This window comes from Saccopteryx leptura, chromosome 1 (assembly GCF_036850995.1).
Source record: "Saccopteryx leptura isolate mSacLep1 chromosome 1, mSacLep1_pri_phased_curated, whole genome shotgun sequence".
Lineage (NCBI taxonomy): Eukaryota > Metazoa > Chordata > Mammalia > Chiroptera > Emballonuridae > Saccopteryx > Saccopteryx leptura.
Genome location: NC_089503.1, coordinates 221122237 through 221139562, shown reverse-complemented (window position 1 = coordinate 221139562; position 17326 = coordinate 221122237). Strand labels below are relative to the sequence as shown.

The window sequence follows — 17326 nt, the reverse complement described above, 5'->3', positions numbered from 1 at the left end:
TTCCGCTTCCTAGAGACTTTGCAGGATCCCACCCTGGCCAGAAGGTAAAGAGCTAGCCGGATAGTGTGCGAGCTCTGCTTTCTCTTCTAGAATTCTGTTCCAGGTCCCATGTACTTGTGCTAGAAAAAGGCATCCTTCTCCTGTGGATTTTGGTTTATGCTTCTAACTCAGCAAGATTATGCCCTAAAAAAGGATGTTGGGTAACAGTTTGAGTGAAGGGATATGTGCTCTAGTTCTATGCCGCCACCTTTACCCAGGAGTTAACCTATTTTGCTTAAGAACAGCTTCTCTTGAGAGGAAAAGCTATCTGATTATTTTAGTATTCCCTGTACAATTAGAAGATAAATAAAACTTTCTAAACACATCCAACTCACCAAATATCAATGTGGATCCAAATGCATAACTCTCCTCTTTCAAAAGTATGAAATATGCATGCATAGTTATTACACAGATATCTGCATTCAAAGCCCCCAAATAGGTTTATGTTTCTAATAGGCAAAAAAAGAAAAGCATACCAACCTCAACAGAAGGTAAGTCCTGTTTCTCAGAACATATGTCTTCTTTAGATGCTTTGTGAATCTTCTTTTCTGAAGAAGACTTTGTGTCAACCTTTTTCAAAGTTTCACAATTGTCGACTTCATTCTTGACAGGCACTTGCTGGTTATTCCCTTGAATAAATAAAAATGATTCAATTTCTAGCTAATTAGTTCCATTCATATTCCCCATAGTTAAGTCCCTTTCCTCTACCAAACAATCTCATTTAATGAGATTCAGACTTAAAGATTGGTTTTGACATCCACAATGCTCTAGATATGTATTTTGTTAATAGGTGAACACGCACTTATATTAAGAGTTCTACAGTCTCTAAAAGAGGTCAAGGGTAAAAAGGGAGGAACACACCACAGTTCACAGTAGCAGTACTCATTTAAGCCAAAAGGTACAAACAACCCAAATGTCAACAGACAGATGAATGGGTACACAAAATGTAGTATACACACAATGAAATACTGTTCAGCCTTAAAAAGAAAGGATCTCTTGCACAACAGTATGAATATACTTAACACTACTGAACTGTACACTCAAAAATGGTTAAAGTGGGGGAAAAAAAGGAATGAAATTCTGATACATGACACAACATGGATGAATCTTGAAGACATTATGCTAAGTGAGATAAGCCAGACACAAGAAGATAAATAATATATAATTCCACCTGTTTGTGGGACCTAGGATCATCAAATTCATAGAAATAAAAAGCTGAATGGTGATTACAAGGGGCTAGGGAGGGAGTCTGGGTAGTTCCTGTTTCGTGGGGGCCGAGTCTCTGCGTGGGATGATGGAGGAGGTCTGGAAATGGGTAATGGTGATGGCTGTACAACAAGATGAATGTTCTTAATGCCACTGAACTTTATAATTTACAATGGCAAATTTTATGCTACGTATATTTTACCATAAATTTTTTAAAAGTTGGGGGAATTAAAGGGAAGAGTAAAGACTTAAGTTCTCGTCGTGACTCAGCCATTGATGAGTTCTTAAAAATTTTTCTAAAAATAACAAAGTAACTGCTCAAAGCTTTACTGCATCAAATCTAACCGGATAATATATTTGGAGTAAACTGCTAGATTTTCATTTCAAATTATTAGTATCTGTAAGTAAATGAGACTATTTTTTAACATTTCTGCAAATATTGGTATTTCAGCCATTCTGAAGGCATCCATCTAATTCAGTGAAAACTAGCATGTTAATTTCAAAGCTTAATACCCAAAGTTTATTACCCTTTACATTTTTATAAGCAGAAAGCAATAAAATAATTGGCTAACTATTCCTCTTTCATAGTGCTGAGGTCAGAAAGAGTTTATCTTTCACCTTAATTCTAAAGCTGTGCTATTTTGATCACACAATTAAAAAAAACAAAACTTACAAACATTTGAAAAGAGACACATTTCAAACATCATTTACATTACACACAAAGCTCTACTCTTATCAGATGGTCAAAAGACCATGGAACAAATGTTGGGAAAACGGAGCTGATTCCCAGTTGTTTGACAGGTTGATGCCAAAAAAACAAGTGTGTGGAAACAGAGCCCTGAAGAATCTGTCAACAGACTTCATTTCTATCGCGAATTTTAATTCATGACTTACCACAGGCCTCTGAGAAGGAGGCCCAAGAGTAAAAGAGGAACGGGACCACACACACTTTGTTCTCAGAAAATACCGTTTCTCAACATCAATGAGCATGCAGCCAGAGCCATGAATATACAGGTGGGAACACATCTTCTCACACAGGAATTACACTCAGGGGAGAAAAAAAGCCCCAATGGGAGAAGTCACAATTCTTCAGGTGCCTCCAGGGCCTCTGACAGATTCTTAAAGACACCTTAGGCCCTCTTAGGAGACAGACCATCTCCCCCTTCCCCATTACCAAAGGCAACCTCATCATTGGCCTTTGAGAGAAATGGCTAGACTGTGGCAAACACACTAACTGAATTCAACTGAGTGAACGGGAACTGCAACACGATCCCCCACCATCAAATTGGCTAAGCTTAGTGGGCAAGACTGTAGCTGTTTTCTTCATATTCTAGGAAGGATCTGATAAGCGCCAGCAGTGTGCTTTTCACAAAAATAAAATACTTTAAAAAAAAAAGGGACTAATGCTCAATGTTAGAAGTGAAAACTCGCCAAGTTCTTAAATACACAGTTTTCCCATTTTTGAGCATTCATTACATACACATCACAGATGGATTCCCTGTTCACCATCTGCCAATGTATTCCCATGTTTTCCTTTAGAAATTGGACAAAAGAACTTCAATATCTTCAATATTACTAAAAATTTCAAAGTCCTGCTGTCAAATTGCAAGTTTGTTCCCTAAGATTTCTCAGTCCTTTTTTATTTTTAAAGCTTTCAATTCTTTAAAAAAGTGTTCAAATTTAAAACTGATGGCATGCAATTTGTTTACTTTTAAGCTGTTGGGAGATTTTCCTCGAATAGAGATGCGAACAGAAAACAGAACACAGTACATGTCGGCTAACAGAATTCCCCACAAGGAACCTCCTGTTCACACATTAACCCTGGTGAGAGCCCCAGCAAAGTGACACAGCGCCTCTGAATCCACCAGTATGAGGCCGGTGCTCAGCAAAGTTCCTTCGTCAACTCTTATTCAGTCTGATCAACAGTCACCCTGATAGCGTGCTGCTGATCCAGTGTGCGCGTGCGTGTGCACACACACACACACACGCACACACACACACACACACACACACACAGAGTTTAAAACAACTGTTTGTAGTGAGAGATGTGCTCCCATTTAAAACATTATAAACACACCAGTTATCCGCACAGGTAGGCAAGATGCTGGGCAGGTCTGCCATCTGGAATGCTATGAGCAAAGCCCATGTCTATGGAAGCCCATATTAAACTGACTCACACTTGCAGAAGCATTATTACATTACATGGCCGTCTAGGCTCAGGTGTCAGCATTAACCATTAGGTGTTGGACAGAAGTATCTTGAAGCATGAATTCAAATCCTCTGACCCGGTCTGGCTCTGCACCACTGGTTCACACCTGTACATTCAACTGTGATGCAACAGAAGGTCCCTCCCACCTGTCAATCCACCAGGCCACAACCTCTGCATCTCACAGGCACGTTTACCTAGACATGATGGATACAACAGACCACAGAGGAGGCACCATCGCTTCAGATTAGGATTTTAGGCTTGTAGAAAGTCAGCCTGTATCAAATATGCTCAGGCCTAAATGACACACAAAAAAAAAGTTCGGCTAGACTCACCCCATAATTTCACCTTTCATAAAAGTTTTGTAGTCTGGGCCTTGGTGTCTGAGGCAGAAATGGAACACTAGGCATCCCATATGACTCATCATAGATAGAACACCCTCTGACAAGCTACATAATAACTTTAATGAAAAATCTGGTGAAGTACATTATCCAGAGAGTGTACACACACACCAGGTGGAGAGGACACAGGGGACAATGCTGGCCCTGCAACCAGGAGCCCACTTCATGCATGAGCACTATTACCAGGGAAACAGTACAAACAGGCTGGAACAAGGTTTCACTCAGGGGACTCAGTTTTCTTTTGAACTAGAGATGTCCATTCTTGGAACATTTGGGCCCTGGCCGGTAGGCTCAGTGGTAGAGTGTCAGCTCTGCGTGTGGATGTCCTGGGTTCAATTCCCGATCAGGGCACACAGGAGAAGCAACCCTCTGCTTTTCCACCCTTCCCCCTCTACCTTCTTTCTCTCTCTCTCTCTCTTCTCCTCCTGTAGTCATGGCTCAGTTGGAGCAAGCTGGCCCTGGGCGATGAGAATGGCACCATGGCCTCACCTCAGGTGCCAAAATGGCTCAGGTTGCAAAAGAGCAATGGCCCCAGATAGGCAGAGCATCGCCCCCTAGTGGACTTGCCAGGTGGATCCTGGTTGGGCACATGTGGGAGTCTTTCTCTGCCTCCCTGCTTCTCACTTGAGAAAAGTGCAAAAAAAAAAAAAAATAAGCTGGTATTTTTTACTAAATGCATAAAGATCATCAGAATTAGCCAATCCATAATATTTCAGTACCTCTGCATAGCATCAAGGAGTGAAAAATAGAAAATTATTTATATGTAGATGTTTCAAATAAGATCAAAGGTAACTGATATTTCCAGATTGAAAAGAGTCAAAAATAATGACTTTTAACAAGTTCATGAATGTGCATATTAAATGGACAAGATAAATAAGCACAGGCTTTTATGCCAGAGGCCAAAGGGATCAGTTCAAGCTTCGTGACAGTTTTACATGTAGGTAGTCTTCCTAGTCTTGTTTGGTTTACTTTTACATGAACTGCATCTGCTACAAGAGAGCATTTGTCTTCTTTTAACCAAGGGATACCACTACCAAAGAACCAGGGACAAGGAACAGGAGGTGGTGGCAGCTGTCAGACTGGTAAAATAGTTTGTGAGTTTTGTTCGTTCAGAAACATTTTTACGGGCTGATTAATTTTTGCAAATCGCCTGAAAAGCCAAGATAAAAACTATTTAGGGGAAGGTGTCCTTATCCTCCCAACAATAAAACATGATATCTACATCCCTCTAAGCGCGTGGACTAAAAGAGCAGCCATAACATTCTGAAAACTTGGTGCCTCGTCCTAAACTTTTCATCTAAGAAACCATATTTCGACACTTACACCTTTGCTAAAACTTTGCACGTGAACTAAAAATTCAGCACCCACCATGAAAACTCAAGTCACAGGTGAGAACAAATTCAATTTCAACCAGATTGGAGACAAACAGGAGAGAAAAATCCTCAAGGAGGATATAAAGATTACCATGATTTTTCCTGGAAATTTCTGGCAAGTCTGACGGGTACTGAGGTGAGTGTCTTGGCAAATGATTTTCAGGTAGTTTCTTAGAGGTCTTCAGAGGGCCAAGCTCTCGCTCCTTGAGCTCAGCTGCATTCTCTGAAATCTTAATGTCCGTTTCCTTAGGAAACATACATGTCTGTATTCCCTCCTTCATGTGACATTCCGAAGAAGTGTTATTGAGAACAATCGTGTTTTTCAGTGTATTTTCTTCTTTATTCAATAAGTTTTTGGGAAAGGTTAAATTCTTTTGCAGGTTGACATTTATGCCACTCGCATATTTGAGGTTTGTCCAGCTCTCCCCCATGACATCAGTGCACACGTCCTCCTTAGGAGTAGACAGGGAGCTGCCCAGGGCCGAAGTCTGTTTGTCCTCAGTGGTCGCGTTGGCACTGCTGGCGATCGGCGTGCTGGGTTTGTGTTTGCTGTAATAGACAGAGCACTTGTGCTTCTTCTGAGAATGACCGTAGGTGGCTGGACTCCTCTTCGCAGCGTTCTGGATCCTGCTTTGTGGAGTGTTTACTGGAAGGCAGCTTTTCCCTCTGCCTTTATCAGAGGGGCCATAGGTGTCGAGAAAGTTCTTGCAATTGTTTCTGAATTGAAGAGAAAAAAAAATCATTGAACATAAAGCCACAGTGAATAAAACTCTACCTTTCTGTTTTTAAATCCGTGAGAAAGAGGCAGCAATCAATCTTATGAGTACTGAGTTCTACCTTGCTTCTTCTAAAGTTCTGTGAGGTCAATAAACTAAGTCCTTACATGAAGTTTATCTTAGAACAACAACAACAAAAAAATGCTACAGCTGTCACACAATGACAAAGAAAATTTTATAAAACAAAATTGGAATCAAAATTTATATTAGCTTAAAATAAAAACAGAAATGAGTAATATCAAAGGCGAGAAACACCCCCGCCACACACACACCATGAGAACTCTTACTTGTGCGGATGGGAGCTGATAACATCCATGGAACTGTTGTGCTGTGAAGAGGAGCTAGCATTTTGCCTCTGTCTTGTTTTCATGAATTCCATAAGAATGTACTGTGCTTGTTGGAAGGCTATTAAAATCACACCCAACAGGGACAAACTGAGAAAGAAAGCATGGGTTTATCACGGCATGGTTCAGACGGGCATGAAAAACACTCGACTTATTATAGAAGAGCAACGAATGGTTGACAGGTGATGTCTAAAGATATGGCATTAAAATTCCGTAAGATGTACAGCACCAAAATCTCTGACATTTCTTGAAGATTTAAAAAAACAACTCAAGTTTTTTTAAAATGTGCGTTATTTATAAATCTGACATTTCGATTCAATTTTTAAAGATGCTTCCAGGATAAAATCACTTTACAAGGATCGTTCCAGTCTTCTAATCTCAGATTTCCATTGCTACTGAGCTAATAAGAGTAACATTATAGCCTGACCAGGCGGTGGCACAGTGGATAGAGCGTCGGACTGGGATGCGGAGGACCCAGGTTCAAGACCCCGAGGTCACCAGCTTGAGCATGGGCTCATCTGGTTTGAGCAAAGCTCACCAGCTTGGACCCAAGGTCGCTGGCTCGAGCCAGGGGTTACTCGGTCTGCTGTAGCCCCACGGTCAAGGCACATATGAGAAAGCAATCAATGAACAACTAAGGTGTCTCAACGAAAAACTAATGATTGATGCTTCTCATCTCTCTTCGTTCTGTCTTTCTGTCCCTGTCTATCCCTCTCTCTGACTCTCTCTCTGTCTCTGAAAAAAAAAAAAAAAAAAGAGAGTAACATTATATCTTCCACCATGGCTGCCAATGAACATATATGGCGCACAACTGTCTATTAGATTTCTAGGTGTTATGAATCTCTTATAGTTCCTTTACTATTATCTTAAAGCTTTCTCTACTTCGTGTATGTCAAGGTTCTCAAAATAATATTAAAGTCCACTTAATTCATAAGCTTTGATTGCATCTAGAACATACACACTTTCAGGCAACTTGCCTGGATGGCTTCTCCACTCAGCGAGGGAAGAGCAGTGAAGAAGGTGGTAGTTTACCTGACAAAGAAGACTGTAAGCCTCCAAAACGACTCTTCCCAGCTGGGTCCTGGAACCACGTCTGCACACAAAGGCAACAGGTGATGAGGGAGGGTCACATTGAGAGTGAAGTGAAACTCTAGGTCTGCTGCCGTGACGAGTGTCAGCTCACGAATGACCCAGGAAGACGTAAAGTCTGGAGTAAACCTGGTGACAAAGATTCGTCTTTATGAACTTTCATTTTCGGCATAATATATAATAATCATTATAGCAAACTTTCTAACTTGTACAAGATAAATACTTCTATGAAAAGATGTTTTACTTATAAAAGAGGCTTCCTTCCCCACCCCCACTTGACATTAAAAGCATCACAAACTTAAATGAGGTTAAAGCTCTATGCTTACACAATGCTGATATCTCGCGATGTGTTTGGGTGCAGGGAAAACTGATGACAATCTAGCACTTCGAATCCATAACCTTGACAATTATACCCATTAATTTTCAGAGATGTCACAGTTATAGGGAGTGGTCCAATATTCTCAACTTTAAAGTTCTTTGTAATAGATAAAATTTGCTTGCTGTCTTTCAGTTCTAGTAAGAATGAAAAGTGATATTTAGTATATATGAACTACAAAATTGGTTAAAATTTATTAAGTCAGGAAACCATGTGTACCTTATTAAAGTATAAAAAAAATTCAATGCAAGCTCAAAGTATGACATCTATCTAATTTCTGGAACAATTATAGATTTTGTTATCTACTAGAATACAATAAAAATAGTTAAGATTTTTCTTAAACAAAGTACCAAAAATAATAAAAATTTCTTCTTCGTTCTTTTACTTATTAAAGGTTAAGGTTGAAAGCATATTCTTCTCAGAAGCCAAATCATTTGGATTTACCACTAGCCCCATGGACCCTTTGCCTCTGAGATCTTCACTTACGCTGAACAGGGACCATTTAAGAGGGTTGAGTGTGTGCTGCTGTGGAAAGCCATCACAGCCCTTAGAAATACAATTCAAATTCAAAGACCCACTATATTAAGAGGAAGTAATTAAATCCTTGCAAATAAATGAGAGCCCATTTTCCCCCTTCTTTTCCAAGTGAGAGGAGGGGAGATAGACAAAAGTCCTGCATGCACCCTGACGAGGGTCCACCCAGCAACCCCTATCTGGGGCCAATGCTCTGCTCATCTGGGGCCATGCTTGCAACGAAGCTATTTTTAGTGCCTAAAGCTCCACAGAGCCATCCTCAGTGCCCGTGGCTAATGTGCTGAACCAATCGAGCCATGGCTATGGGGGGGGGGGGAGGGGGATAGGGGAGAGAGGGAGAAAGTAAGGGGGGGAAGAGAGAAAGATGGAAGGAGAGAGAAGAGGGTGGGGGAGGGGCAGAGAGCACATTTTCTGTTTAAAAAAGGAAAAGTTATCTCAATTTAAAAATATTCCTATAAATTTATACCCCCCCCCATAGCCTGACCAGGTGGTGGTGCAGTAGACAGAACATCAATCTGGGGTGCAGTGCACCCAGGTTCAAAACCCTGAGTTTGCCAGCTTGAGCACAGGCTCACCCAGCTAGAGTGCGGGCTCATCAAGCTTGAGCACGGGATCATAAACATAACCTCATGGTGGCTGGCTTGAGCACAGGGGTCACTGGCTTGAAGCCCAAGGTCGCTGGCTTGAGCAAGGGGCCACTGGCTTGGCTTCAGGCTCCCGGTTAAGGCACATATGAGAAAGCAATCAATGAACAACTATGGCACTGCAATGAAAAACTGATGTTTCTCATCTCTCTCCCTTCCTATCTGTCCCTACTTATCCTTCTCGCTGTCTCTCTCGCTTAAAAAAAAAAAAATTAACCCATAACCTAATATTTTCTTTGTCATATAAGGACAAATATCTTATCTGGTTGGTTCTATAGTTTTTATATTACTCTTTAATTCTATCTTTCACAGTAAACTCCAAACAAATCAATGAATGGATCAATCATTGGGAAAATGAAGCAATTCTGAATGCAAAATGGCTAATAAATCTTTTCAAAGTCAGTGGTCATTTGGCATAGTTTTCTAAATTTAAAAAATCCAAGTCAGGTATTAAAACAGTGCTACAAATGATTTAATAGTTTCACCAACCAGCTTTCTCCATAGGAAACATATTGTTGCACCAAAATGCTTTCATTGTGTTCCTGAAATTAAAAATGATAATAGGACAACAAGAATTTACCAGAAATATTTTACATCTCTTGTTTGATTTTTGTTTTAGTCCTTGAAACTAATAAAAGTAGTTAAAAATCATTTAACTTAAATACATGCATAATTTAGAACTTTCTAATGGAACATGTCGGTAAATTTGTAAATCTCATTGTATGATACAGTAGACACATATAACCACTCAAATTTTAATTAAATTTTTAAAAATTTAAAAATTGATCTTCTTAGTCACACTAGCTGTATTTTAAGTACTTAGCCACATGTGGTGAGTGGCTACTGTATTAGATGACACAGATACAGGAATTTCTGTCATTACAAAAAATTCCATTGGGTAGCTAGCGCGTACCTTTAGTCTTCTCTCCATCATTTGTGGTTGTCTAGATTAGATAACTGATAACCAAATTAACAGGCTCATAATATTTATTTTACATATCTGACACTACAGCAACTATACTTTTTTCCCTCTATATCTATTATATCTAAGTTGGCTATTGTTCGCATTGAGTGGTACCATCCCACGTAGGCTCAGATGTTTGCCTGATTTAATTATTTGCATCCATACAATGGATTTACTGTAAAAAAAAAAATTTAAAGAATCTTCTTATAGACCCTTTTGTTCTTGGCTTTAGCACCAAGCCTGCCCTGCCTGAGTGCCACGCGTAGGAACTCACGTCGACGGCAGTCCATCAGTGTGGACTCAGGCACCTTAAACCGGAGCGAACCCCCCGCGCCGGGAAGTCTCCCGCCGACTCGCAGCAACTCTCGTGCTCCGAATCCTTCCACGCCAATCATGTCGAGAATAGTCAAGTTATTCCTTTAGTGAGAGGAGATACAAATAAAAAGGTATTACAACAGAGTCACAAGATGCCATGCCCTGGAACTTAAATAGTCCTAGTGACCAAAAACATTTTTCGTGTTTTGGAAAAGAAAACCAGTTTAAATAGTGTGGCATCTCCCTCCACGTCCCAGGTAGCAGGTGCTGCGGCGCACCGAGCAGAGGAGTGAGTGATCGTGTTCACTCTCGCCCCCAACCCTGATCCCAGAATGGAAACCCATGTATTTCTAGCAACCAGCCACCCAGCTGGTGATCGGACCTCCACAAGAAAAACACTGAAGAAATAAATTGGGAGGGGGAGGGGAGAAACATTAACACCGACAAATTGATAACAAACTGTTTACATAGTGAATCAAGGAGTTTTCACAGTAAATTGTGACCATAAGAAATTCTGCCTTAAGAATCACCCTAGACGTGAAATCCTACTGTTCATTCTGAACCGAAGATTTAAAATATTATCCCATAGATAACATACATCTAACTCATGTTCTTACTAGTGAAACAGTAATCCAGTAATTTTTGCCTTTTCACTAACTGAAATTATGACTCCTAGGATGAAAAAGTTAAGTAGAAGTGATGTTTAAATGATGCAGACTGGACAGAAAGCCAATGTTAATGTAAATACTATAGAAGCTGAGAAAGAATTCATTTCAAATTATGTGAAATACACAGATATCTTCACATCTTTACTAAATTATTAAATACGTTTACCTGCCATTTAAAAGCCTTTCAGTGATGTCAGATGCTTGATATTGTTTACAGAAAAATATTGTATATCAAACCAGAAACCACCAAAAACAAATCAACTACCATAAAAAGTTTAGGCTTTTCTTTTGAGTTTATAGCTACATTGCCTACAACCTTAGTTCTTCAATGGAGAATGGGTTTAAAACAAAACACGTCATCACAGCATTAGGAGTCTTAGCTAAAATACTTAAGATAACTTTTAGCCCATTTTCTTTTTAGTAGCCTTCACTTGCAGAAGAACAAACTCACATGATAGAGTACAAGAAGTCCAAAATAAGACAGTCGTTGTCAGCTGATTGGATACTAGAAAAGCTAAAAAAAAGAAACCCAAAAAACTAAAATGTCACTCATTAAAAATTAAATGTGTTAGACTTCTCACCAATGCAGAGCTTCAACACAGATATGCATTTACGGTAAATTTTTTAAAGAAGACTCTCAATAAAGCCTGCCTAAAGATGACAAAAAATTAAGAATGAAAAATAATTAGCTGCTGAAATCAGTTAGCAATATAACACTTGCTTAAAAGGAAGGAAAAGTAGTAAAAAGAGTCAATGGGCTCAATTATGCACTTTTTCCATAGCCCTTTGGGGTAACAGAAAAATTGCAGAAACAAGATAGACAGCTGTGAGCATGGTATACATCCAAGCATTGTGGAATGGAAATGTATATGGCAGTGTTTTCATTCTTTTTCTGAACTAAAGCAGGGAAGTGAATGCACACATGTGTGCTCTGTGTGTGCATTTGTGTGTGTGTTTGAGTGTATGTTCTGCCTCTGGAATGGCAGCAGATGAGTTGTGAAGGAACTGTGCTGTGGCTGTTGGATAGATGGGCACACGCTCCTTGCTGGACAAGGGAGGAAGCTGAGGCAGAGATTAAGTGTGGCAGCTGAGGTCGCCTCTCTTCTCAGCCACTGCCTCTTGCTAGCATGCAACACAGCCTCAACACTGATGGCCTGAGAGCTCAATGTCAACTCTTAGCTAATGAGACCATGTATTCTTGAGGGAAAAAATTCCGACAGGTGAGCCAGTGAGAAAGAACAGACTCTAGGACGGGGCCACACCTACCGGATTAGTATAAGTGAGGTAACTTTTCCATAGTCTGCTGGCGTGAAAACGACACCGACCCTTTTCATTTCCAAAGGCTGCAAATGGAAGTGGAGGCTGCCAAACCTGGATTCTTCAGAATGCACACCCTGCAAGTTTAATAAGTGCAATTCAACAATTCCTGTAAAGCAAGCTTCCATCTTCACTGCATGCATTTTAGAGTATAAACATTTTAGAGCATAAATAGTATGAGTGCTTTTTTTTCCCCATTTCCAGATGTGACCACCCTAATCAACCTGCTGAATTAGTTTATCCTAGGAGTTTACATCAATAAACAGTTCCCAAGTCTCAGTTTAGAAGTATAGGCAGAGGCTGCAGGACAACCTACTACATGGACACTGGAAGGGGGATTTGCTTCCTGCTTGGATGGGAGTTGGGGCTAGAAGCCTTCTATGCAAAGATGCTTTGACTGGAAAACATCACTTAGAAAACAAACCCAACAGCCTCTACTTGAATACTATTGGGATCTGACCAAACCACACACCCACTGCTGCACCCCCAAATTCTCTATAATATTAAATTGAAGTTTATATAGAAACCATCTTTATTACATTTAGTCTCACCACTCAGGAGAAAGATCTTCATTTACTTACTTCCTCCTGTATTCTAAGATTTCTATCTTTCTCTGAATAAATCTTGTGGTCTAAATTTAATATTCAAGATTTTGCTCTTTATTTTTCCCCCTTTTTCTGTGGTTTTCGTTTTTATCTCCTTCTCACTAAAAAACAAGTTCCTGATTTCTTAGAGCTATAATCACAGAATCTGCTTGGGAAAATTTCTTTTTTATGTTTTTAATTTTTAAATTTGTCTTATCCTTCAATTATTGCTGCCATTTCCCATGCTGAAAGATGTAGTGATGGTATTTGATTTTCATTAGAATTAGAAACTTCATGAAGGGAGAAACCCTGCTTTATACATATAATATGAATATTGAATAAAAAAGCTGCTGACTTTTAGTATTTAGACTATAATAATAACAGTACCATTTATTAAATAGTTCTTATATGCCAGGCACTGGAATATAATACACTATATAAAATCATGAATGTTCCAGAAACTTTATTGACTCTTTAAACAAAGATTATGAGTGAGAAAGATGAAGCTTAGGTCAGATAATTTGCCCAGGGTCACACAGCAAGCACATGGAGGAGCCTGGATTCAGAACCCTAAATGTCCAGTTCCATGTGCTCTTAACCAAAGCAACTACATTTCCAAAAGCAAACCAATGCAATTAAAATATAGACCTCTTTCTGTATAGGACAAAGAGTTCTAATAAGGACTTTAAGTTAGAGTTTTAAGTGTCTCAAAGGCACGAACATTGACAATTTTTGTCAATGTAATCAATTTATAATGGCAATAATTTCCTTTGTGACAAAAGGTGTATATCTTGGGGGGAAATCTTCAATGAGAAATTTTAAAAATTGTTTTTTCTTAATAAGTTACACTATTTGTTCAATTCTGAACAGAATACTTCTAGGTAAAAGGAATTGGCATTATTTTTGGAATTTCACATTATGTATCATTCAATACCTAGTGGGACAAATTATCTCTAAATATTTGGACTAATTCCTCGCACAGCTCCGGGAGACTGCTTAGGACAGAGCCACAGTCTCACTCACCAAAACAAGACCATCCCGCCTAGACTGCTTACAAAGACAGAGGAACCTCTGCTGTTAGTGTGTTTCCTACCCTAAATAAGTCTCTATTAACTTTAAAACTCACTTTAATTATTGCTTTCATTTTATATTAGTTGGAGGTTATCTGTGGTTGTCCTCTTTCTGTTATGCAAATCAATCTACCGTATTACTATATTTCCTTATGTATAAGACCCTCCCATGTATCAGACACACCTTAAATCTGGGGCCTGAAATTTGAAAAAAAATGTATTACATAAAGTTATTGAACTCAAGTTTTATTCATCATAAAATTCATACAACTCCTCATCCACGCAAAAAACAAACAAACCAGGAAATGCAAGTAAAAAAATCGGCAATCACTGTCTAAGATGCATCCAGTTTTTAGACCCCAAATTTTTTGAAAAAGGGCATGTCTTATACATGGGGAAATAGAGTACTATCTGTGGAAGGAAGGGTAAGTGAGGAAAAAGAAGAAAATACCCAGAGCAGTGCATGTAACAGAAATATAGTTATATACATATGTGTGTTTATATGTATATGTGTGTATTTTTTTTAACAGAGGCCCCACTTTTGAATGAATCTACACACACAAAATGCCTGCAAGGAAAATATCCAATGATACACAGAGAGCCACGGTACTAAGAACAAGGCTGCCAAGACCCCAGTCAAACAATATCCTGTCGCACTGACATGTCTATTCCTACTCCTAAGTATTTCTGTGAGACCGCATGAGTACCCAGAGGCTTGAGAATTTCAGAGAAATCCTTTTTCAGAGATGAGATGACTGTCACAGAAATTGGGTGACTTGCTAAAAACATGAAGCCAATTCAGTAAGAGATTTTTTTTTAATGCATTTGTTTTTACCTTATCTCACCCCAAAAACAATTTGAGGGGGCCAAGGAATCTTAAGAGAATTACAAATTCTGGGGTCTCAAGTTTTATGGTTTTATGACTAGCCCTGATTCAATTGTTATTTTTTCACTCACATGAATCTAATCATCCAATTAAAATGATTTACAGGCTAACATGAACCATGGACTCCTGCTGCATTAGTTAATTGGAAAAATCTGCTATATATATTTAATGCCTAGAATATAAAAATAAGAGAGCCACATATATTACATAAAGACACTTGAAACACAAATCAGCAAGGCCCATATGCTATGTGTCTAGTTTGTAAGTATTCTTTTTTTTCTGTTTAACGACGACATCCTACCCAGGAAGGGCAAGCTTTGGTTAGCTGGAATTCCCCAGTTGTGAAATTAATCATCTGCATATCGGTGCCAAACCTATAAAGAAAAACAAAATGTTTAATATAGCATTCAAATTGCCAATAAAGAATAAAACGTGTGTGCACACATATATTTGCCTATGTGAGCACATGTATTTGCACACAGACATGACTGTCCCAGCCTCCCAACATGGTGCCTGGCATGCACGTCAATGCCGCTGGCAGCACGGAATGGGAATGTAAAGAAGCATACGGTGACAAAAGCTCAAAGTGTGAAGGAATTCCTTTTCTGCAAATGGTTCAGAGCTATGGAACCTGACAGGAAGTGACTCTCAACCAAGGGTAATATCATCTCCCAGTTTAATCTCCAGTGGACATTTGGCAATGTCTAGAAATATTTTGGGTTGTCACAGCTGGGGAGGTCCTACTGGTATCTATCTACCTGGTAGAAGTCAGAGATGCTGCTCGACAGCCCTCCAAGCACAGAAGAGTCCCTCCACTCCCCATGGGGCAGAGAATCAAAACATCCATAGTACTGAAGTTGAAAACCCTGGGGATAAGGGGAGATCCTTCTGAGCCTAAAAGAGGCAGCGTTCTAAGCAAAACTGTGATTGTGCAAAAATCAGATAGAACAGATATGAACTAACAGTGTCGTCATCTTATCTTGTTTAACTGCACTAGATTAAAATATATTAACACACTAAACTCAGTTCTTACGTGATCACAGTAATCATCTAGAGATCACTGTTGGATTCAGATTCTAAAATTTAGGAGTTACTTGTGGAAAATCATGACTGTAAAGGTTCCCTGACCAAGAAAGGAATATTCTGCCGGGAAGAACCTGACACAGTAACCCTGAAAACAAACAGAACTGGTCATTCCCAACAAGGTACAGGCGCCAAGGAGCTGGTGCCCGAGGTACATATTATTAACAGTAACACTGTGGACATCCACATTCGGGTCGGGTGAAAACCAGAAAGGACCTGAAACAATTCCGAGTCTGAACTACGTTTCCCAAACCACCCGTCACAAAGTCTTCACCAATTGGAGCTTTACCATTTATTCAGCAGACGCACCGCCGCTTCGGGCTTAGGATACAAGGAGAGAGGCAGCAGCTGCAAGGAGACTGGCAGAGAGGAAGGGTTCTTCACCACAAAGTACTTCACCTGGATATAGGAAAGGAAAATCAACACCCAGGACAGACACGGCCGCACCCCAGCAGGATTCCTGCGGAACACTGCATAGCCTGCACCCACTCACAGGAAGCCTTCGCACAAGTCAAACTGAGTCTTGAAAATAAATGGCCTGCACATCTCAAGAATGTCTACGCCATGAAAGACAAAGACAGGCTGAGGAAGATGAAAGGAAATGAGAAAGCTCTGACCGTGCAATGTAGGACCGAGCATTGGATGCAAACCAAGGGGGAAGAAGTTGGTATGAAATATATCAGTGGGATAATTGGGAGATTTTGAATAGAGACTGCAGATTAGATAACATTATTATGATTAATGTTACATTTTCTAATTCTGATAAGTATACTCTGGTATATCAAATACTCTTGTTCCTAGGAAGTTTACCCTGAAGTAATCAGTCCTTTATCAGAGGACTGATAAAGCAAGTGTGGCAAACATGAATAAACTGAGTCTCTGTGAAGGGCAACTGGACATTCTTGGTATTCTTGAAACTTGCTTCTATGTTAAAATTATTTCAAAAATTTTAAAAAATGTTGGCTATCTAGAATAATTTACTTATATTTATTTTATTATTTTTGTTAAATGTATTGGGGTAACACTGGTTAACAAGATTATACAGGTGTCATTTGCACAATTCTATAGTCAATCATCTGTGTGCTGCACCATGTGTTCACCACCCAAAGTCAAGTCTGTGTCCACTACCATTTATCCCTCTATACCCTTCCCCTCGCCCAGTCTTAGAATGTCATCCCTGAGAAACCCAATGAGTGATGAAGTGTAAATTATTACTCAGATCATCATGTGAGGTACGTGTTTGGCAATGAGGCTTAGGAGACATAAATGGAAGTCTGCTGGTGTCACTCCTTTCCCTTTGCCCTGTCTGTTACCACCGTCGTCAATGAGAGAAACACACCCAAGGAAGGAAGCCCACACGCAAAGGATGGAGAGTGAACAGGCAGAAAGAGCCTGGGTTTTGGGGTAGCATCTCTGAGCCACCTGACCAGCTTTGGACTCCTCTCCGGTGA

General features: G+C 39.6%; 1 protein-coding gene across 2 annotated transcripts in view; it reads right to left on the bottom strand.

Moving 5' to 3' along the window:
- Positions 1 to 17326, bottom strand: part of TMEM131L (transmembrane 131 like) — a 153940-nt gene that overhangs the window by 20901 nt on the left and 115713 nt on the right. For both annotated transcript variants that reach the window (XM_066386704.1, XM_066386710.1), the window contains exons 18-26: positions 16165 to 16274; positions 15094 to 15166; positions 12202 to 12329; positions 10227 to 10369; positions 7761 to 7947; positions 7378 to 7563; positions 6289 to 6435; positions 5317 to 5942; positions 520 to 668 (exon numbers count right to left, since the gene is read on the bottom strand). In XM_066386704.1, the coding sequence (XP_066242801.1) occupies positions 520 to 668; positions 5317 to 5942; positions 6289 to 6435; positions 7378 to 7563; positions 7761 to 7947; positions 10227 to 10369; positions 12202 to 12329; positions 15094 to 15166; positions 16165 to 16274 (1749 nt within the window). The remainder of the gene's footprint in view (positions 1 to 519; positions 669 to 5316; positions 5943 to 6288; positions 6436 to 7377; positions 7564 to 7760; positions 7948 to 10226; positions 10370 to 12201; positions 12330 to 15093; positions 15167 to 16164; positions 16275 to 17326) is intronic.